Source organism: Amblyomma mixtum, chromosome 4 (assembly GCF_055824585.1).
Source record: "Amblyomma mixtum isolate Tamu chromosome 4, ASM5582458v1, whole genome shotgun sequence".
Classification (NCBI taxonomy): domain Eukaryota; kingdom Metazoa; phylum Arthropoda; class Arachnida; order Ixodida; family Ixodidae; genus Amblyomma; species Amblyomma mixtum.
This window is the reverse complement of record NC_143015.1, coordinates 62995827-63019367: the sequence shown is the minus strand read 5'-3', so window position 1 is coordinate 63019367 and position 23541 is coordinate 62995827. Positions and strand designations below refer to the sequence as shown.

Below are 23541 nucleotides of genomic sequence, written 5' to 3'. Positions count from 1 at the left end.
GTCATTTAATTGGGAGAAGGGGGCGAGAAGCCAGGGGAAGCAGCACGCTTGCATGATGCCTCGTTGAACATCTGGCTGCCCAGACTTTTGTAGTAGTCCACGATTTTTCTCAGCGCCTTCAAGCGGCTGTTCTCTCCAAACTGGTTTATCGACCCACACTCGTTGGCATAGTCGTCGTAGTCAACGTCGTAAGCAGCGACGCCGAATGTTACGTCTTGTTCAAGATACTTCACCTTGCACAGCTGCGTTTAGAAAGTTAGAGAAACGAAAGTGTCACACTCATTTCCATAAGCCGCATTCTAAAGGGCTGGACGCGGAAATTTTATTTATGAAGAGAACACTAAATTTAAAAAAATTGAAATAAGGTAGGAAGCCATCGCATACAATGCATCTGCTCCGTGAGGACGCGAGACAAAATATCCTTTTGAGATTCATATGGAAGTGTTTCTCTATCCAGCTACAAAAATGTCTACTTGGCAAAACATCTTCGGCCAGGACCTTTACAGAGCCTGTAACGGCTCTTTGGAGATAATGTATAGTAGCCACGTTGACAAACTACACAAAACTGTTAGTCTATCTCGATGTCCGTAGTAGGAGTAAGCATAGAATGCACCGCTGAGTAGGCATATCACATACTAGAACACAAGGCTCGATAGTGGCAACCTCACAGTGCCGTAGTCAAGGGCATTTCGCCTTTCAACAAGCCTCTTTCATCGCCCGCCGGAGAGCTTCGTACTACGCAGCGCGACGGTGCTATTCCTTGCTTGAGGAGCTTCCGCCATGAGCGGCTTTCTTTAATTGTAAACAGTGCTGGAAATACAACGCCGCTTTTGTAGTTTTACGTGCCGCCGCACTCAGCCGCTTTTGCTTTTGGGATGGGCCGTGCGCTCAGTGTTTTACGTTGCTTCCGGTACTTGATGCGCCACCGAGCTTGTTCGCTATTCGTCCGCCATAGAGACCCGTTTGGCCACCCAGGCCGTCTGTAACCTTCTTGGGCGGTTACGAAAACCCGCCCCTGGCCACGCGTAGAGGATTTCAAGTCTTGACACAACTGACTACACTGGAGGGAGACGGCGGCGGATGAACTGTCTTCAGGTGCTTGGAAGCGGCCGCGTTTTGATGGAGGCGGAACGCGAAAGGCGCCCCTGTGCTGGGCGATGTAAGTGCACGGTAAACGTCCCCTGGCGGTCGGAATTACTCCTAAGCACTCCACTACGGCACCTCTTTCTCTCTCTCTCTCTCTTCGTTTACTCCCAACTTCCTCCCTTCCCTTACGGCGCGCTTCAGGTGTCCACCGATATACCGGTTGTCCCAGTTAAATGTAACCAAACTTTTAAAAAAGGCGAAGTGTCCTAGTCCAGTGAAACCAGCTGAGGGTTGTTCATAGTCGCGTGGCCTAGTCTTGAGTATTTTTTTCGCTCTTTAAAGTTAATTATGTAGTTAACTTTAATTAGCTAACTTTATATTATTGACTTCAGGAAGAAAGTGTCAACGAAAAAGTTTTAGATCGCCTCGATAAACTGCTAGTAGTGCTGTTTCCGTCAAGTTACGATTTACGTAGCTTCATTTATTTGCCTTAAAAGAAAGTTATCACGTGACCAGGTGCTCGCTCACATCTCTGCCCCAATGTGCACCCAAAGTCTCATTGAGGAGAGGACTTCAGAAAAAACGGATTTTATTCTTTAAGGCGCGTCTTGGGACGTTGAAGTGGCACAGTTCTCATGTGGAAGCTTTTTCTTACTGTGCGGGTTATGGTTAAAGGCCGGTAAAAAAAACTACTACGTAAATATTACTTTCCTGCAAATGTCTCAGTAAGTTGTTTCTCAAAGCGATCTACAACTTTTCCATTGACACTTTGTTCCTCAAGTCAGTAATTAAAAAGTTAGTTAATTAAGCTTAACTAATTAGTCAACCTTGAAGAAGGAAAAAAATACTGCAGACTAGGTTACGCGACTCTAAACTCTAATTTCGCTTCAGACGGCTTGGACACCCCGTGTTTTTTAAAAGCTTGGTTACATTTACCTGGGACACCTGGTATGTGAGACATACTGCTCCATTTCCTTTCCTCAAAAACTAATTTCTCAAATTTACCAAACAGACGGATGAAAATAAAAAGGAGCAGGGGACTATTTCGAACATTTATCGCGAGAAGCTACAAATTAGGAACACCGGTCGAGAGGCAGCGCTGATGGAAAACTGATGAAAGTCTCTCAACGACGACTTAGACTCGGTGGTTGTTGGATCCTGTTTGCGATAACGCTTTTTCTGCTGGCTGTCTACGTGACAGAAAAGGTCTGAAATTTTAGATTAGTGCGACTTCACGTATTTAATGCGCAATTCATGCACAAGAATTTCGAAATTGATAGCTAGGCTTACATATCTATTAAATATTTTATTCCATTGATATTATGTACAGGTTTGCATAATTAATGCGCGGCAAATAAGAAAGCAAATGATAACAAGCCAGCCGAAATAAATTGCAGTTTGAAGTAAACGCAACGTTACTATGTCACGTCTACTTTAAAAGCTCAGGCCTGTGCTGCCCGACAAATAAAATTACATGCAGTGGAAGACATTCCCTGTGATTTCGAGGTATTTTGCTCGGAGTTAGGTTTCTATTAAGGAAAGAGGGCGCAAGCATTTCCGCGAACATATGCTTTCCACTGGTTATCAAAGGAAGAACATTTGCACAATTTCTGGCCAGTATCTGTAGTTGCATCGGTGACACCGAAAAAGGTATGAAGGAGTTTCACCCAAGGCTAGGAGGCAACCTCAAGACTTGAAGAGAAGACTTGAAGAAGACCTCCACCACAGGCTAAATCTTATAAATCAATAAAGTTTCTACTCACTCACTCTCGGCCGTGAAACTTAAATAGTCAATTTTCTTTGGTGTTATAAATAGTAAATTCTAGAAATACTGTTTCAAGTGCTATTTGACTAGTGGCAGCTCTTTAATGCCTCAGCAATGGTGTACCCAGCACTTCAAATAGTGGATAAATTAAGAAAAACTCTAAGAGAAAAACTAGCCTTCACATTACTGGGAAAAATTCGGCAGAGTGAGTGAGAGTTCCATCAGGAAGTATTAAGACATATACTGCATGAATGATGCTATAACATGATATTCAAGACCATTTAGAAGGAGTGCAACTTAGATGGGCTGGTGGTGCAAGCATGCCATAAACAATCTGGACAGTGCCCAATGTCTTCGCAGAGAAGCTAACTGAATCTTAAGGAGGATGTGTTCACAGCTACATACTTTGGCGGCCAGTCCATCTTCGTTGTCGTACGCGAACACAGACCGGTTTGTGCTTTCGTAAGTCAGCACGGCGTAGTGCTGGGGTTGGTACCTTAGGTTGGACTCGTAATTTCGGTCCTTGCACACCTGCAAGAAATGCATTTCAAGCTTTAAATAAGCAGCAGTAGTAGCGGTGGTACCGCAGTGTGAAGTGCGCAGGGACTTGTGACAAACTTTTTTAAATAGTATTCTTTAAAAAAAAAATAATTTGAGTACGCAACATCACCTTGCACAAGGGCCTGAGAAACACTGCTGCCAACACATGCCCTACATCAACTATTTTTTTGTTAATAGCGCAGCGTTTGCTACAATTCAGTATTGGTTTTGAGGGAGGAGAGGAGAGAGCAGCTTTACTGGCACTACAGGAGCAGTCAAATTAACGGCACAATTATTTCAATTTCTTAGGCTTTCCCCTTTCGAGAGAAATTACCACAAACGTAATGCGATGCTTTTTACTTAAATGTGACGTAGTTTATGCCATTGATTATGAAAGCGCTGTTGTCTTGAGTGTGACATCTTTTTTAATTTTTTTTTCATCCAACACTTTATTTTTCACTACTCATTTTTGTTCATTTCCACTATCTGCCCGAATTGCTAATAGTGTAGCGTAAGCGGACTAGCAACGAAAGATCAGAGCAGGCACAAATTCCAGAGCTGGTTGCTCTCTAGTTGAGAACTACACCTCGTTTTAAGGCGAAAGCTTTCCTGGCCTAGTCAACTCAAAATCACTGGCACAGCAATTTGACCTTCAAATGGAAGAGCGGTGGAGGTGTGGCTGCTACGTGACGTATCTTCTCTCGATCCCGCCTTTATTACTTCCTTTTAGGCACGGTTCAGGTCTCAACCAAGATGTGAAATCTTATCGCTTCTTTATTTTGCCCTTCCAGTGCTGTGTTTCCGAGTGTCGCACCGATGTCTGAAGCTTTGTTTGCAATATAGGTTCCGAGGCCTAGTCACGCGTTCGAATACACCTTTTGCCTCGGCTCTCCATACAGGATGGAAACATCGAATGGCACCATATATATATATATATATATATATATATATATATATATGAAAGAAGCCAACAGCCACAGAAACCAAGGGGCACAGGGGATTTTTTTTTTAAATTAATTTATTTATTTTGTGGTGTTGATCAATTTAGAATATTACTGAACATGTCATCGCTTAAAGCTAATTGATTAGAAAAGCAGAATATATATATATATATATATATATATATAAAGTCACCAGAAACTGAAAAACATAACAAGATTTAATTAACGATGTTTCGGCTGGAGGACCAGCCTATATATATATATGTATATATCATTATGTATGTATATATATATATATATATATATATATATATATATATATATATATATAAAGTCACCAGAAACTGAAAAACATAACAAGATTTAATTAACGACGTTTCGGCTGGAGGACCAGCCTATATATATATATGTATATATCATTATGTATGTATGTATATATATATATATATATATATATATATATATATATATATAATGTATAGTATATATTGCCACCTGGTGTTCTCAGGTGGCGCATGAAAGTGACGAGGTTAAAGTGTTCCGCGCTGGCTTTCATTGACCTGTCACCCTATCTTCCGTGACATATTTTGGTGTAGGCACTGAGTAAAGATCCCTGCAAATGTCCCATACTCCTCTGGGTACCCTGCGTTCCAATCCTTCGCTAGCCGACACCCCTGTGCACTGTGCTAGCCGGAGAAACTAAGGCCTGCATCCCGAGCACGGGCATTTAGAGTCTGCCAGGACACCCACCCACTGACCTGCCATGCAAGCTGCGGCCTACTACACCTTACAGAATCCGTCACTGCCTAAACCATTCCATGGCAGTCAACTCGAAGACTGCCTTGTCGGGTCTGAACGGGTCGCCTCGTTGAACCAATTCTTATGAGGCCCCCAAGCTTCGGAACGTATTCTTTAGTATGGAGGATGGGGCACGTACCTGGTACGAGAACCAAGAAGACTCCTTACATCTTGACACGAGTTCTGCCGACACTTGCTGGAGACCGACATCAGCGCGGATGTACATCAGCAATGAACTGAACGGGCTTTGTAGTCTCGCGTTCAGATGTCGAACGATACTGTAACCATGTACGTGGAGGACATGACCCGGCTCTTCTGGCGAGGTGACTCAGCCATGGCAGAAGCGAAGAAAGCGCGCCACCTCATGCGGGGCGTTAAACAGCAACTGCTTGTTGGCCTCGTGCGCAGTCCACCAGAGAGTGTTGCTCAGTTCTTTACGGAAGCGGTCACGTTGGAGAAGATGCTCCTGCTGCCGTTTACCACCTACGAGAGGCCGGTATTCGCCGCTTTGGCTACAGAACCGTTTCCTGCCTTCGAGGCTAACCCTGATCATCTCCGCGAGCTGATCCGCTTCGTTGTGCGCGAAGAGTTGCAGACGCTTTTCGGTGCTCCCCAGCCGACGGCCGGCTCTCTCACTAGCCTCGTCCGGGAAGAGGCTCAAGCATTTAGGCCTTCGTTCTCCTTCATTGACCCGCCGCCTTTCCCAGGGGAGTACCGTCGGCCAACGTATGCTGAAGCCTTGCGACGTCCTGCACCCTCTTCGTTTCCATCCCTCGTCGAATCAAAGCTCACTATTTTCCGCAAACCCCGACACGTACGTCTACAATCGACGACCACACCTGCGGACGACGGACATGTGGCGTTCCCCAAATCCGAGGTGTCTATGCTTTCACTGCGGGGAACCCGTTCATCAGTATCGCCAGTGCTCATATCGACAGCTTGGGCTGCAGGAATTTCCCGTCAACATGCCCCGCCCACCATTAGGTCGACGACCCCGGGAAATCGAGGACTACGTGGCCCAGCAGCTCATGGCAACAATTCCCCAGTGGCAGTCCCGACCTCAATCTCCACGCCGACCTTCGCCACAGCTCCAAATCTCATCCTGGATGGCTCAGAGACGGTCGCCAAGAGCCCGCCGGGAACTCTAAAGAGAGCGACTTCCGGGGGTTAGGCCGCAGGCAATCAATGCGAACAAGAACCGCTGACAACACGAGTAGCAGCCGACGGCGACTTAAAGGCAAAGACTTCAGTTCCTGAACTCGGAGATCGATTCTCGCTGGATACACCCGTGCTTCTCCACGGCTATAAGGTTAGCACATTGCTGGACACTGGCGCTGATTTCTCGATTTTAAGCGAAAAGCTGGTGGCGCTTCTTAAAAGGGTAATGACGCCATGTTCTCGCACGTAGATTCGCACGGCTGGCGGACGTGTAGCAGCTCCGCTTGTGTTGCGCACGGCCAGAGTCCCAATTCGCAACTTCACATTTGTTGTCAGCTGCCGAATTCTACCCGACTGCTCTCGTGACTGCATCCTTGCCAATGATTTTCTCCGGAAGTATGGAGCTATTATCGACATCCGAAAGCGCCCTGTCACATTTTCGACCAAACATACCGATGTTTACACCCAGGACCGCTCAAACCTGCTAGAGCTGTTAAACTTGTGCGTCCGTCCCTTGACGCTCGACGCTCTTGACATCAGAGCTGACCTTTCGGTGACTCAGCAGCGAGAACTACATGCCCTCCTACTCTTCTTCTTCTTCTTCTTCACCTCTTTATAATGGCACATACCCACGTGGCGGGATTGGCCAAGGTGTAGTGGTATACATAAGAAAATTTTCGCCGCCGCGGTGGCTCAGCGGTTATGGTGCTCGGCTGCTGACCCGAAAGACGCGGGTTCGATCCCGGCCGCGGCGGCTAGAATTTCTTTGGAGGAGAAATTCTAGAGGCCCGTGTACTGTGCGATGTCAGTGCACGTCAAAGAAACCCAGGTGGTCGAAATTTCCGGAGCCCTCCACTACGGCGTCTCTCATAGCCTTAGTCGCTTTGGGACGTTAAACCCCATAAACCAAACCAAACCAAACCAGAAAATTTTCATAGGATTAAACGTGAATTTTGAAAAATGTATTCATGAAAAACGACAGAAGAATATTTGAAGTGAAATAACAAAGAACATTTTGGCGAGAATAATAATAATTAAAAAAAAAAAACTCCGAGACTTTTAAAGGAGTTAGCAAATCAACATACCAGTTGCAATTATGTAATCATGTAGATTCCCACAAATTGAACTCAAAGCAAATCCTTTGGCGCTCGCTCCGAACGATAACAACACTGGCATAGATAACGGGAGCCCTAACCTGGAGAGAGGGACCTCCAGGTAAATCTTTCTCTGAAGTGCGAACTTTGGACAGCAGAGGAGGAAATGGTCCACAGATTCAACGACCCCGCATGAATCACATAGGTTTGTTGGAGACCACCCACATCTGCATAGGTATAAATTTAAACTGGGAATCCTGCACCGCAGTCGCGTCATTGATACCTCACACTGCGTGGTTTTACACGAACGGACGTTCCATTTATACGCTAAGTGATGATAATCAGCAGTATTTAGTAGGGGATCGCGTAACCTGGCTGATATGTGTTGGAACCGCTGAAACCTGGAGATCGCCAGCAGACTGAAATTCGGGACGGGATGCGTTACTGGCCCGTCAAGAGCTGACCTTGCTAAATAATCAACCACCTCGTTGGAATGAATGCCTGCATGACCAGGAACCCTGACAAAACGGACCTCCTTTAAAGTGGACGGGACAAAAAATCGCAGGAAGCGGCACAAAAAATATTTTTGGGAAGTTTCAAGGGAGACTAAAACTGACAAACAATCAGCCAGGACGATAACGTGAGATACATGACACGGAATTTTGTGCAGGGCCATTCCAAGAGCCAAAAATTCCGCAAAGAAAATGGGGATATAATCTGGGATGCGGACAAAATAGCTCCATGCCAAATCCTGCGAAAAGATGCCAACTGCAGCTTTTTGGCCGCTGACGGAGGCATCAGTAGAAAGCACCACATGATGGGGGAATTCCGCTATATGACCAGAAAGAATGCCGTTTAAAATGTTTGTGGGCATGTGTTTCGCATGAGATGGGAAGATGTGGTCAAAATGGAATTCCACTGCTGCCGGCGTGTCGTCAACCCACTCCAAGGAACTGAGATCAACACCAATCGGGGTTAAAAGTTTCTGCGTTAAGGTAATTTGTGGCATTTTATACCGTGGCCAATGATGGTAAAAAAATAAGGCCTGCTGAGACACAAAAATAGGAGTACTGACATTAGCCATCGGGTCCAACGACCTGAGGAAAGTTCGCACCGTGAGTATTTGAAAGCGGGAAATTAAATCGGGCATACTGGCTTCGAGATAAAGCAGGGCGTTTGAAACTGATTTTGGGAGACCAAGGCAGAGACGTAGAGCGCGCCTTTCCAGTAAGATTAGGGGTTTGACCTTGTAGTTTGCGCTACCAGAGAACAAAACGCAACCAAATTCAAGTATAGGTCTTACATAAGCTTTGTAAAGTACCAATAATGTGTCGCGGCGCATCCCAAACCTTTTATTAGCGATTCGTGTCAGCCGGCCTAGAGCGCGTTCTCCTTTACGCACGTTGTTCTTGATATGAAGGCTCCAATCTAAGGTTGGATGGTAAGTAACACCTAGATATGTAACAGATTCCACTTGTGGAATCAGATTAGAGTGATGGGCTAATGAAATGTACAAAGGCGTGTCTGGAGGAAATACCAGTGTGCCACATTTGTTAACATTCAGGGATAAATTAATACGGTGCAACCAAACTCCAAGAGTATCCAAATATCCCTGCATAATCTGGTAAAGCGAATGGATATCCGTGGCCGAGGCGAAAAAAGCTATGTCGTCTGCATACACAAAAACTGTTATATCAGGACGGATGGGAATGTCACTGACCAAAATATTAAAAAGCAGCGGTGATAGTACCGAGCCTTGCGGCACTCCTCTTGATTGATGGTAAGTATTAGAACGTAGGGTACCCTCTGCGCAGTAAAAGCATCTGTCCTTTAGAAATTCAGATATCCATGCATAAATGTAGGTTGGAGGATGTAACTGCGCAAGTCTGTCAAGTAAAATAGCATGTTCTACACTATCATAGGCCTTTGCTACATCAAGAGTCACCAAAGCTGAAACTTCTCTTCTGCGTATCGAGAGCCGGATTCTACTCTCAAGATCCACATGCGCGGTCCATATAGAGCATCCGCGACGAAAGCCAATCTGTGCTGGGTTAAGGCCATTAACATCCTGAACATGTTTTGTGAGACGGCTGTGCACTACTCTTTCAATTAATTTGACTAAATTTGAAGTTAGTGCAATTGGCCGAATATTATCTAAAACGTACCCTTTACCAGCATCTTTCCTCAATAAAATAATTTTCGCTATCTTCCAAATGCTTGGAATCCATGCATTGTTCAACGAAGTATTGACAATATCTAAGAGGTTGCTTGTGAAATCCTTGGCTAAAATTTTAATCATACCATCAGTGACACCATCTTGCCCGGGAGCAGCAGGGTGCATCGTTGCTAGGACTGAGAGGAGCTCTGACGCATCAACCTCGGTATAATCTGAAGAGGGTGTGATTGCGCGCAGAGGGACATTTCTTTGAGTCTGGAAACGTACCGCTAGTCCCTGAGCAATACTATCCAGTGTTTCCTGAGCCTGTTGGGGGGATAACACTGTTGAAGAATTAAGCTGAGGGACTGGAGAACTCTTGTTACGTTGCATAAATCTATACAGGGCCTTCCGATTACGAGGATTTGAAAGATAAGTGTTAAAATTTTGGTTATAGTCCTCCTTGGCTTTTGCAATTGTTCTTTTGAAAGATGCAGAGAAAAATTTGTAATTTAACCAATTTGCTGGACTCTGGTTGCAGGATAGCCTCTTCCAGGCCGCTTTTCTGCAACGATAGGCCTTCTCACATTCTTGTGTCCACCAGGGAGACGGCTGTTTATTAGAGACTGCTGCGGGCACAGTGAATATTGCATGGTCTACTGCACTTTGCAAAAATGAAACCGCCTGCTGAGCTCTGTCATCCCGGCTAGTACTGACTATAGAGGCAAGTGAGGCGGACATCAAACTTTTATAAATATTGTGGTTGACAAATTTATGGTTTACACAACTATTTTTGTGCGGAGATAACCGGATAGTGAAAGTTATAGGAAAGTGGTCACTAGAAGTACCCGAATCTTCTGTCAACCAGTCAGTCACCTCAAGCCTACCTGCCGATAATGTTAAGTCAATGGCTGAGCGAGCACCACCTCGCATAAATGTTATATCTCTTGAATTACAGCAGCGTACAGCATTTGCAGACAGCCACGACCAGAGAAGCTGGCCGCAGGAATCAGTGCGACTTCCCCATTCACTGTGGTGGGAATTAAAATCTCCCGCAATAACTACACTACTTGCGCCAGCCACCAAGCTGTCTAAGCAGTCTGTCCTCTGTACACCTAAAGGAAAGTAGGTATTAGCAATTGTAATATCAGCACACTGCGGAAATGAAATTTTGAGCGCTAAAAGCTCGCAGTCAGGGAGAAGAATTTTGTTAGAGACAGATGCCTGATGACATATGTGTTTAGAAAGCATGATTACCAATCCGCCTCCCCTACCAGCATTTCGATCTAATCTGAAAACTCGAAAGTTTTTCACTGAAAATGATTTATAAGGTGATAACCACGTTTCTTGTAAAAGCACGATATCAGGGTTGTGTTTCCGAATAAGTAGTTCTAAATCTGGAAGAGAAGAGAATACCGAGAGGCAATTCCATTGTAACACTTTGATGCCTGCCATGATTACTGACCAATTGAAGAGGCAGACACCGCCTCTTTGAGGATATCAGCATTGGGAAGAAGTTTTGGTGGTCCTTTTCTAGCTTTCATCTGATGAGAACTAGATTTAGATGGAGACGAGGAAGCACGACGCTTCTGCGTAGAACACGACGTTTCAACATCTGTTGTGCAGATATCGGTGCAACATGCATTGCTAGGTAGAGAGATGTTAGGTGGGACCTGGGAAGCATCAGGAGGTGATGCTGAGCTGCTAGCAGTAGCGGCAGAAGCTGAAACAGACGCACGCTTCGCTGCCAGAACGGATGGAGATGGTGACACAGATTGAACTGCAATAAATTGAGCCAACGCCTCAGAAAATGTGTTTAGCATACGCTCAACAACATTGTTAAGGGCTTTTTCTACAGTGGAGACAATGGAGGCAGTCAAGTTGGACTCAATATCTCCAACAGAAGCGCGCACACGACTAGCGTATGAATCCTTCTTCCTGTTAAGAAGAGCGTAAGCATCGGCTCTTGAGCACCGCTTCTCTGTGATAATGTCTGACAAGCTGCGCTCCTCACTGCGTTTTGCGCAGTCGGCATCATCTGCTGGGTGGTTATTGCTGCAGAGGCAACAATGAGGCTGTTCTGAGGTGCAGTTATCCGCAGCATGACCTTCGCCACACAAACGGCAGCGGGTCTCTGACTTGCATGCTTTGCCGCTATGCCCGAACCGCCAACAGTTGGTGCATTGAAGTGGGCGCGGTTGCAGAGTGTCTACACGGTATACAATAGGCCAGATTTTTAGCTCAGTAGGGCAGGAAGTGCCAGCAAAAGTTGTTATCACCGATTCAGTCGCAACACGCGAGCCGTTTATTTCTCTACTGCACCGATATACCGAAAGGACTCCAACACCTGCATCCTGAAATTCTTCTAGAATTTCTTGCGGGGAAGATGCTGGGTCCACACCGCGTACAATGCCCTTGACGCATGCAAGCTGCTCGGGAATGAATGCTTTTACCGGTAGTGAACTGAAAATTTTGCACTGCAGCAAGTCAGCCACACCAGCGATATCGGACGATTTGCAGACAATGCCTCTACGGCCAAATGGGCGCACTTCAGAGATCTGAAGATAGTTGGCTGTCAATGATCGTAGTTCCTGTTGAATAACTTTGGGTGTTTTCATTTTGATCCTGGAGTAGCATGCCAGGCCTATAACCAGGCAGACCTCTCCATTATCCATTAAAGTCTCTTTCCTTCCTTCCTTCATTTTGATCGCCCCCTCACCGATTGGGACGAGAGCCACAGGAATTGCCTCAATGCCATTTTTCTGGAAGCACTCAAGCGGCAGGCTTTGGGCTGGCAAGCTCGAATGCTCCTACTCGAATGCACTACCTCTTTCTCGTCTTCGTCGAAAGTCCTGCAAACAGCTCTTCTGAAGCAACGCACCAATACGCCCGACGATGCCCGCCCTATCCGCCAGCAGCCGCACCGTACTTCACCGAAGCAGCGTGAGGCAATCCAAACGCAGGTGAAGGAGATGCTTTCAGATGGAATAAGTCAACCTACCAACAGCCCCTGGTCGTCACCTGTCGTGCTGGTGAAAAAAAAGAATGGGACACTGAGCTTCTGCGTTGATTGTCGAAAGCTGAACAACATCACTAAAAAAGACACGTCTACCTGCTGCCTCGTATTGATGACTCAATCGACAGACTTCGTCGCGCCCAGTAATTTCGTCTTCATCCCTATGAACGCCCATTCAAAGTAGTTACCGACCACCATTCTTTGTGCTGGCTGGCCAATCTTTCGCGACCCATCGGGGCGCCTAGCACGAGGGAGCCTCCACCTCCAAGAATTCGACTACACTTTGTGCATATATCTCGACAGACGCACGAAGACACTGACGAACTCGCTTGCGCGCCTGTCGGGTTAGCCGATGAAAGCATGGAGGACGAGAGTGGTTTTCTTGAGCTGTCAGCGACTTAGACTTAATGACCCGACGGCGTGCTGACCCAGACGTGCGACATATCATTGGCTATCTGGAGGGCTGAGCTTCTGACACACCTCGACAATTTTCTAGAAACCTGCCGGGCTTCTGCCTACGGAATGGCATTTTGTTTAAGAAAAACTTTAGGACTGTTGACCGAGCGCACCTCCTCGTCGTTCAGGCAAACCTCCACGCCGATATTCTTTTTGCTTGTCACAATGAGCCCACCTCCGGCCACTTGGGCTTTGCCCGAACACTTGCACGCACGCGCCAGGCGTATTATTGGCCGAACCTTTCTCACGCCGTCCAACGTTACGAAGCCCGCGGGTTTACTCCAACCTATTGAGAACCGCCTCGGATGGCGCATGAAAGTGACGACGATGAAGTGTTTCGCCCTAGCTAGCTGCCGTATTCTGCCTGTCAGTTACCTGTCGCTCTATCTTCCGTGACGTTATGCATGTACTATCGGGGACAAAAGTGGTGTACTCCACGCGGCGGGAGCTTAAGCAAGAGAAAACTAGAAAACTGCGACATTTTGGCGCGCTAAAGCCCGAAATATTGAAACGAGCCATGCGACACGCCTGCTGATAACAAAGATCACACATTGGCTGTGTCGATTCCAGAATCCGCCGGCATATGGCGTTGCAACGCAGTTTTCCGTTGCTCCGGCTCCCGCCCCGTGGAGGACGGCACTTTTGTCCCCGATAGTACATCTTAGCCGCGCATCCCTGAATCTAAAGTCGTTCACAAATGCAGACACTTCCAAAGGGCGTACAAATCGCAGGAACGTCGACATCCTCTTACGATGTCCACATCAGATACTAGAGCTGCAGATCGCGCAGTTGCACTTACGAACCTCGGCGTAGCTGCCGAACGACGTTGCTGCGGGATTCAGCTCACACCGGGAGAAGAAATCCAGTGGCTCTCCCGGAGAGGTTGTCGTCCAGCGCCCCTTCATGGTAACGGAAAGCAGCGCATGGGTCGGCCCCTGTTGCTTCTTGAGCTCTCGGACAGCCTGTGGGCCAGCCGTCTGGGTGACAGAAGATGTTCAGGAGATTACATCTCAAGAGTGGTACTAGAATTTCCAGCGTATCGAGCCAGTAATTAAACAAAAATAGTCGTAGTGCACAGATGGCTTTATTAGCACAGTTATAAGGACGAGAGCATTTTATTATCAAAAATTACACCGCTAGATAAACGGATTATCAAAAGACCAAAATGTTTCATGAGAATGTGATGCAAATGAAAGCTGTTGCTTCACATTTTAGGAATTATTTGGTGTAGTATGGAAGAAACCAGAAATGGCAATAATATTTTGGTATTACAAATCACGTGGAACAATCTCAAGCAAAATCACATGGTTGAACCTTAATTATTGGCGTATCCCACCACGGCACCAGTTCTCAGAAAAACCTCTGCTGATATATTGTTACAAGGATTTCTGCTTTCGATAGTATTTTCCGAAATATACTATAGTTTACGCTGTCTGCAGAGCGCCCTTTTTGGTATAGTGACGCTTCCTTAGAATTGAGTATTAAGTGCCCGTAGCTTTGGTTTAGAGATGGCGGAACAGTGCTTTGCGTCTGTTCAATCAGGCGATGACTACGGCTTAATAAAAACATGGTCAGTAAAACATATGCATCTGCGCTGTAATAGCTTTTGGTGCGGAAACTCCAATGGACGCTATACAAATTGTTTCAGCGAGCACTTGAAAAACTCGTAAAAACTGGGAGTTCAAAATAGCAAGAAAATCGTATTCTTGCACGTAGTTTTGTTGCCTGCCTTTCGCCTCTGCACAGTGGCAATGCTGCTACAGTGTGGTCGAAATCTTGGTAAAGATGAGGTCAAACAAATTCGCGCACACAATTTCGACTCCGCGCTTTGTGGGCGTGCGTTTGTCAGAGCGCTTTGTGGCTACCTTTTTTCGTGCACGCTGCGAAAGCTCACATTCGTAAAAGTGGGATGCAAGCTCAATTTTAGCTCCAATTTGTTACGTTTGATTTCCTGTTTGCCTCATTTAGTGACAAGAGCAGCAAAAGGGGCTCTGCAAAATTGCTGTATTATTTTAGCGAGCAATTCTGAAACACATGTCCCATCGCGTACAGTACCTGTAATGTGTGTACTGGCTGCAAAAGGTTTCTGGCACACAAGGCCTGCTTTTCTATGCCATATTTTGACATTTCAATAGCTATGAACTTAGCATTATTCTAAAGTGTGAGCATAATACTCCTCCGTTGTATAATACACGCAGGGTTTTTGGTTCGGGGTTGCGGAACTTATCAGGGTTCTGATAAGCCATAATATTACTCCTATCTGTAAATTGAAAACCATTTGTGGTTCGGGGTTATCGTTAATCCCCTATAGATGGCTCTAAAAGCGGATCGCATTTCTTGAGAACTCTTGCCTCACCTTGTGCCTTCATTTCTCCTGAGCTCCTGCATTTATCGTACTTGGGGCGCCGCGCCCATGCTGGTTAATGTGTCTACCAATATGATGAAGTGACCTTACGTTGCTTTACTGTCAATATGGTACAGTACAAAAATTTGTAATGACAAATATCTGTCTTACCCACAGTATTTTGCGTGGTCTTGCGCAAGCTCCTATTATGACACGAGAGCTGATCCTGTGTCTTGCTTATTTTATGAACTTAAAAGAAAATTCTCTCGACCAAACAAGGGCGAGGGGGTACTTAAGGAAATGCTGTGCTATGGTTAGAGTTTCCTTTCTGCCGTGAGGATTTTGCAACCACAGAGAAGACTTAAGACTTCCTTTTGCAGCGAGAGCAGTGCGAGTGGCACTCGGAAAAATTCCCGCGTCGTGTTTGTTGTCTGGAAGTGAACCCTTAACACTCCAGAAGCATCCCCAATCTTCCCACCCGCACTCCAACCACCAGAAGCGACACCTTCACGTGCCCACCTTCTGGCCTGTCCTGCCAATTATTTTACATCGTGAGAGAGTATTTCATATGATTTTCCACTAAGAAGGCCATTGCCATTTGATGTTTCTCGGAAATCATCAGTGAAAGCGTACCAACCCTACATTTAACATTCAACTTTTGACATTACCGGATGTGATGGCAGTGGAAAAGTACTGATGAAGGACATCATGATTGTCATTCTAGCCCACTTACTTTCCAACCCATAGTTCCATATCGTTAACTTATAAGAAGCTGCCCATTGCGACAACCCTGTTTACCCTCAACATTAATGCCCCACGTATTGTGCGGTGCCTCGTGAGTACCTCGTGCACGTAGGAGCTCCACTGTTGTGGCAGCTCCGTTGCAATCACTCTGTTGTCAGAACACTACTGAAGAGAGAGCCTTCCAATCGGTCGAAAAGTGATTTTCGCAATAAAGCAAGTAACACCAATCTGACAAACAACACAGAGAGGCAGCTTCGTCTCCTGCCTTCTAAATGTGAGCTTAAGTGTTAATCCCAAGCAAAGAAGGAAAACCACGTTTTCTCTCGGTCGGCTCACCAGTTTGTAAAGGTAGGTCGTCCGGTACTGAGGTGGCAAGGGTACCTCTGATAAACGCGTGGGAGGCATGACAGCGCAGTTGTCAACAGTGTTGTCGCCGAACGGGTAGTGGCCGTACACAACTATGTAGTTGGGAACAAACTGGAGTCGCCTGCAAGTAAACACAACTACTTAGGCCTGCCGCAAATATTATTTCAAGACATTTCGCATGGACATTTTAGTGACTCTCTTGAAGGGCTTAAACATGGGTATGATGGATAACTTTTTCTTTAGAGGATAGCTATATATCTGAATAGAAATGATCTGCATACAAGGGCATTTTAATCATCCCGCTCCTTATCACGGAGGAGTAGCTTTCTCATCTCTTGAAATCAGAAACACAACACAATAGCCGAAAAAATCGATCTTTACTCAGTCATCTACGAGGTACCCGACTTCAATTTTTCATTGACTCTGTTAATAAGTCAGTGTCAAGTGCGCCCTGACTCATATTTTTGTCATGGAATTTTTCTGTTTTCGAGTTACCTATAAACTAGTCTGTGTATTTTTTGAGCTCCAAACCTATTTCTGGTAACTTTAGCCCGAGTTCCTTCCGCTACTGGTCCACGATAGATGTCCTTTCCAAACATTTAAAAGTGATTTGATAGCTGCAACCGGCTGAGTAGTTTGTAACCAATGGAACAAGGCTTTTGTTTGTAGTTTTTTTACACACACTTGTATTTAGCACAGCCGAGCTCCTAACGGAGCTTAGGCCCACGATTATGTTGCAGCGCATGCAATCAGCAATTTTCTGTATTTTTAAGGGATATCTTAAAAGTGGAAATTTACTCCTTTTAATATAGCACACAATGCTGAGCTACACTAAGTAATTAAAAACGAAGAATTCGTGTCGAGTTCTTTCTAAGCCTTTTAGATCACTACTATCCACGGGTGCTTTTTATTGAACGTTTAAAGATTATAATTTAGGCGCTATGGTGGCTACACGGTTATGGTGCACATATGCTGACCGGAATTACGCGGGTTAGATCCCGTCCGCGGCGGTCAAGGCCTGAGTACTATGCAACTTCAGTGATCATTAAAGAACCCCAATTGGTAGGAATTATCCGGCGCCCCCACTACGGCGTCTCTTATGGCATGAGTGACGTTGGGACGTTAAACCCCATAAAACAAACCAAACCAAAGACTAATCATTAAAAAACTGTGAAACTTCAGCGCAGTCTGTGCCTGTGTGATATAAAGCAAAGTGGGAGCTACCTACGTGATAGAGCTGAACTAAAAGATGGTTAATTAGCGAAAAATTAAGCAGGTTTCGAAATTTTGGTTCTAAGGCAACTAATTTTATAGCGAAATTGAAGGCCATTAATTCAACGGCCAGTGCAGTGAATAAATTTTCTGAATCAGCGCTGTGGTTAGAAAGTTAATAAATTTACACTTGGAAAACCTATTTGAGCTGGCTGATTCATATTGCGTATCTTCGCGAAAATCTCCTTAAATTATATGTTAGAAAGGCACACACTGGGCCTCTACCTGCTGCATCAGAAATGACAGGGGCGCCTGTTTTTAAATGGGCAATGCGGGAAAGCCAATTCAATGAGCTTTCAATTAAAGGCAAATAATATTTCAGCAGGGATATTCCCAACCGCAATGCCAATTCAAAAAAATTAGTAACTAACGATTTCTATAATGACGGCCCACAAATTGTGAGTATCACCTTGGAGCCTAAAATAAATAATTAAGTACGTAATCGAAGTTTATTATTATTAAATCATTGAAGCTCTACCATTTACATAACGCCCACCCTAATGGACAGTCCATACTCAGCGACGGCACCGACGTCCGGTACCTTTCGCTGTGTCGCAAAAACAAGCTCTTTAAAGATTAAACATGTTTAGTAATGTGTGTGGGTTTAATACACTTGGCAAATCACACTTGACAAAAGCTCTTGTCTCGTCTTCACTCGTGCCTGTTTTTTCTTTGCGGTTGTGAAAAAAAAAAAAGCTTACCGAGCCATCTGAATGTCGGAGAAGTTTTAGCGCGATTTTTTGCTCCACAGATGGTGTTGGGATATCTGTACCCGAATTTTGCGTGCCATGACAGCGCGATGCTCAGATGGTAGTGAATGTCTTCATTAAAAAAATACCTCTTCTAAATGGAGGCCAAATGCTGTCGCTCGTTCCATTGTTGCTCTCTAAGTGTGACTTAAAGCCTTTTTCTCGGAAGGCCAAGGCTGGCGCATGAATTAGGGTGGTTTATAAATAACTGTTACCTACTGCCGAATATCGCTTCCGAGAACCAACGAATGCTTATTAAGAGCTGCCAGTCTCGAGGTGATTCCGCTTTTGCCCACTAAGAAACACAAAACAATTGATTCGCCTTTCAGTTTTGAAGTGAATGGCGCGGTCATTACTGTTAGCTGTCTTTATGCTGGCATTCATCAAAATCTCTGGTAACAATGAGGTTATGTGTAATCGCCAAGGCCGGGTTGGAACCTTTCCAAACGGAAGATAATCGCTGCGTTCAGGCAGCTCTTCAGTGTTCTATGTTTTCTTTACTAATCTACAACTCCCATTTCGCATTTCTATCAAGCAGTTATTTGCCTGCGCATTGCATAGTGGGCTGAATTTCAATTTCTTCAAAGATATATGTTTCATATATCAAATTATAGCCTATTGTTATCGTGTTTACGTTACCGTTTACCATGTTACCGGACGCCGGACTTTCCGGCTAGCGCTGTGCTCGCCAGAAGACGTTTTGGTATACCGTCTCTCCTGCAAGTAATTACCGTAAGACTAAAAGGAACGACGATGATTGTAGATATGGGCAAGCTTTTATTGCAAACAAAAGTAGGAATGCATTGGAAGCATATCTATGCAGTCAGATGCTGAATGTGCTATAATAATATTTTTGCCTGCATATCACGAGTATCATGGGCGCATTTGAAAAACCGCTTCTGGTTTTTTAAATGCACCTGTGATGCTAGACACCTTGGCTAGACTGGCCAGTAGGCAATTTTACTGCGCAGAACTACTAAGCTTGCGTACGCAGTGCTCACTGCGTTGGGAACCTGTAAAAAGCGCAACTAGGACAGCTTCTGTTTGCTGAACCGCAGTGTCTGGTTTATGGATCCGTGGTTTGGATGTAAACACAATGGCTGTATCTAGTGACACTAAGTTAAAGCGCGTCAACTCTGTGCTGAAGAAACTTTGTTTTCTGCACTTACTGACGAATATGGTTACGGAATTACGAGTCTATTTTTTAAACGAAGTAAACTGAAATATAGGGAAATATTGAAGGGGGATCAAATCCGAAGAACTTCAATGCTGTCGTTGCTGCTTTGGCTATGTACACAATAGAGCACTACATACACGACATTTAGTTAGGCTTAACCGCTTGAAAATTGCTGAATTATCTCAAAAACATGGGCTAGTTGCCCTTAAACCTCGACGCATGAGTGGTAGTGTGCGAATTAAAAGCGAATTCCTTATTTATGGCGGAAAATGGCGCCGAGGAATGCTGCGGCGATTCTGTGTTTGATTCGAACGGGCCATGCAGTGCGCCGTCATGTTTCTTTAGGACCGACCGCAACAGCTCTTCTTTGCAACTGTATTATAGATTCCGTAAAGTGCTAGCGGCCTTAAATGGGCGGGCATGCGCAGATGTCGCTAGCCGACCCAGGTAAACCGTGTCCTAAACACGGTAACGATATGCTATGCATCCCTATTAACACCATGGTTGCTTTTCCAGTTGTGATCTTTAGATCTGATTCGAGGAACTGGCAACCATATCTTCTGTGTCCCACACCACATGAAAGAAATTTCAACCAATCCGTAGTTGCTTTTGAAGCGCTTTTAAGCTTAGAGTTTTCGTGTTCTCTTCAACTTTCGCGAAATGTACTCCGTCGTTTCGCTTACGCTGAACATACTATTTTTTAAAGTTGCACCTCAGCATTTGGTCTCTTTGTTTCTATGGCCTGGCGGTTTGTTAATTTGTTCGTTATTTCATTCGTTAAATTGTTCATTAATAATTACGAGGTTCTTCCCTTGCTTCGACACGACGCCTGTGAAGAACCTTTTCTGTCTCGTTCTTGCTGGTCGCGGTGAATCAAGTCAAGTATTCAAGTCAGTCACTGGTAGATCTTAAGTTCTGGGGGCTATCTGCCGAGGAAAGATGCATGCTCCACCAAGGTGCGGCATCTTCGAGGCATAGACTGTAGACAGCTATGAAAGCACTAGTGTTGGACACAGGAAGTGCGCTACAACTATGAGGCATTCAACAAAATTCTTTCTAGAGCACTGTTAATTCTACTGCGCATTCTATACGCGCCCCCTTCATACCTCGAGGCTATGGCTTAAAACTACGCGACGTATCGAACGGAGCTCACTTGAACTCTTCGTCCAAGAAGTACATCCAGTGCTTGCTAGGAGCTGGCACTGCGAGAACTGTGAGCGGGCGGTTGCCTAGCGCCCTCTGGTACTGGCCAAGGTAATCCAGTTCCTGTGAGGGAGCAAAAGGGAGAAACAGGCTCTTTCCTCATTTGCAACTCATTTAATTCCACCGCGTGCTCAGAAAGCAGCCTCGTTTTTCGAGAGCAAGTCTCCTGTACGACAAAATCACGTTGATCGCAGTAAAATTGCAGCAAGTATGAAGATATAACATAGCCCCATAACATATTTTAGTTTTAATTATCGTTGTCTAAGAATTCTTGAAGCATATTCACCAGAACATTACTGCTATTCAGTTGATTATTCAGTTCTCGTCATATGTGACTAACGCGGTTTAGATATTTTGCCCTCCCATCCGGAGGATAGACAACAGACCGGTTTTCTATTCCGAATCTCCGGTAGCCAGAATCGCATCTTCTTCTGGTGCCAGGAGAAGTTCAACAGTTTCAGATTATGGAGGGCACCTGACTACGCATCGTTATTTTTATACCGATGTAGAGAAATGTATATAAATAAGTATGTAAATGATTGGGCCTTTACTTGTCATGCAGAGCCCCCGCAACGTAGATTCCACAGGAAGAGATACCTGCTGTATAGCATCACTCTATGAGGAAGATTAGGTGATCAACACTGACGCCGGCCAGGGATCATTGGAGAGGATACGCTGATATAATTGTTAATGAACACTCAGGTACCCATGCGACCCTCAACGGTACCTTGAGCCGGTACATGGCCTTCGTCATTTGGCTTCTCGACGCGGATGCGGGCGTGTCCAGTATTCCGGTGTGGTAGATGCCTTCGTGCCAAAACACCTCGAGTGGACCCGGGTTGGTTCTCCTGAGATCGGTTGCCAGCCGATCCATGTGCCTGCGCAGATTTTATGTGTCTCAACGGGAGCACACTTTGAATAAAGGGGCAAAAAAGGTAAAAAACGCTTTCTTGGCAACACTATGCGTTGCGTTCTTTGTATAGCGGTATACATCCAATGACATCGTTATGCAGCCGAAACATGTGGTATGTAATTATAATGAATCGGCAGCAAATACACGCTTCCAACGATGCTTGTAATGAGATCCCTAACATTACCAGAAAAAAGGCGTCATGTGTCCCGCCAGTACAAGGAATCGCATTCTTGCTTAAGGACAAAATTTCTGGCAAAATCTTTTTGGTGACGAAATGTAAAACTGTTCTTATATCCTTTGCGTATGGCGCAGAGTAGACAAAAAGCATCAAAGCCTCTTTTTCTACCACTCACAGACAAGCGTTGAGGCACACCAAGCGCATCAATCTAGGGCACGTCGTCATCGTACCGTCATCAACCTCATAACCGGCTCCTGGCAGTGTGTCTAGCTGCAGCAAGTGGCTCCGACTTTTTCCTTCGACTGCTGACCTTAAAGGGGAACTGAAGGGGTTTTAAAACACGATGAGCTTAAAGGGCTGGAATGTGTCGAAGCTACAGGTAAAGCAAGCTGACTTTTTGCGCTAGCGTTGCAAATAACGCAATCGCTGAATAAAGCTGCTCCAATGTTGCGGCTTATCTGTAGTGCACAATGGCGGGTGAAAACCCCATGATGATGTCATCTACTCTGGTGGTACATTACCAACAAAGAAAGCGTTGTTTGGCGGCATCGCACGATGCATGGCCAGATAAAGACGGAGGCAGCGAGATTATCAAGCGTCACACACAATGACGTCAACTTCTCGTCTCTGCACAATACTTCGCTGCTGTGAAAGTAAGCCTAAATATTGTCGGGAGCATTAGGTGATCACTTTAAATGCTAGCGCTAAACAACTTGGCATGCTCAAACTACAAGCTTCAAATGATTGTAATCCTTGAATACGTAGATGCACTCACTCAAATGCAAATGCCACACCCAGAGTTGTCTCAGTGTATCTGGTTGCAGCCCGCATGAATGTCATGAGATCTGGTTCGAATGGCCCACCACCGTAGAGGAAGTTCGTGCTGTTGGCGTAGACGGAGTCGTAGAAGGCGACATCGCAAAGGCCGTCGCTCGCCATCACAGCATCTGAAGTCGTCCTTCGGCCGTACGTGCAGAACAGCTTTTCCGGCCCGACGTCTGCAAACGGGCGCGTGAAATACTTCAGGCGAAGGGCGTGGGTCATGCTAAGAGTTGCATGAAACGCAAGAATGCTAATGATGCTGTTTAATTTTATTAGGCCGAGGGCAGGTTGTTGAAAAAGCGCCGTGAAAAACTTGCCTGAAACTATCTTAAAAGTATTTTGCCCTTCTATATCGGGTTGCTTAAAGAGAACTATGGCGAAAATATAAACTTAAAGGCGGATAGCGAGCAGAGCGAAGTAAGGTTAAGGGTTTCTGGCGCTTAAACGTCCCAAAGTGCTATGAGGTACGCTATACAGTACGCCGTACTGAAGGGCTTTGGAAATTTCGACCACTTGGGGTACTTTAATGTGCACTGACATCGCACAGTGATGCGCCTCTAGAATTTCGCCTCCATAGAAATTCAACCGCAGCGGCCGGGATCGCACACGCGTCTTTCGGGTCACCGCCGAGCTTCATAACTACTGTGCCACCTCGGCGGCTTAGACAGTATGTGTCATACTTAAGCAGTCCTGGTTAATCTCAATGAACTAGGTTATCTAACTTGCATTTGCATCCCACTCCACACTAGTGCCATTTTGATTGG

The 23541-nt window shown here is 45.4% G+C and overlaps 1 protein-coding gene across 1 annotated transcript; it reads right to left on the bottom strand.

Moving 5' to 3' along the window:
- Positions 1 to 5: 5 nt before the first annotated feature.
- LOC149346608 (uncharacterized) lies at positions 6 to 22789 on the bottom strand. The gene is made up of 7 exons (XM_089541395.1): positions 22731 to 22789; positions 21592 to 21742; positions 20815 to 20927; positions 16434 to 16584; positions 13813 to 13986; positions 3257 to 3382; positions 6 to 242 (listed from the first exon to the last, which is right to left on the bottom strand). Exons 1-7 carry the CDS (start codon positions 22784 to 22786, stop codon positions 6 to 8), a joined length of 1008 nt encoding a protein of 335 aa, XP_089397521.1. The 5' UTR covers positions 22787 to 22789.
- Positions 22790 to 23541: the final 752 nt, after the last annotated feature.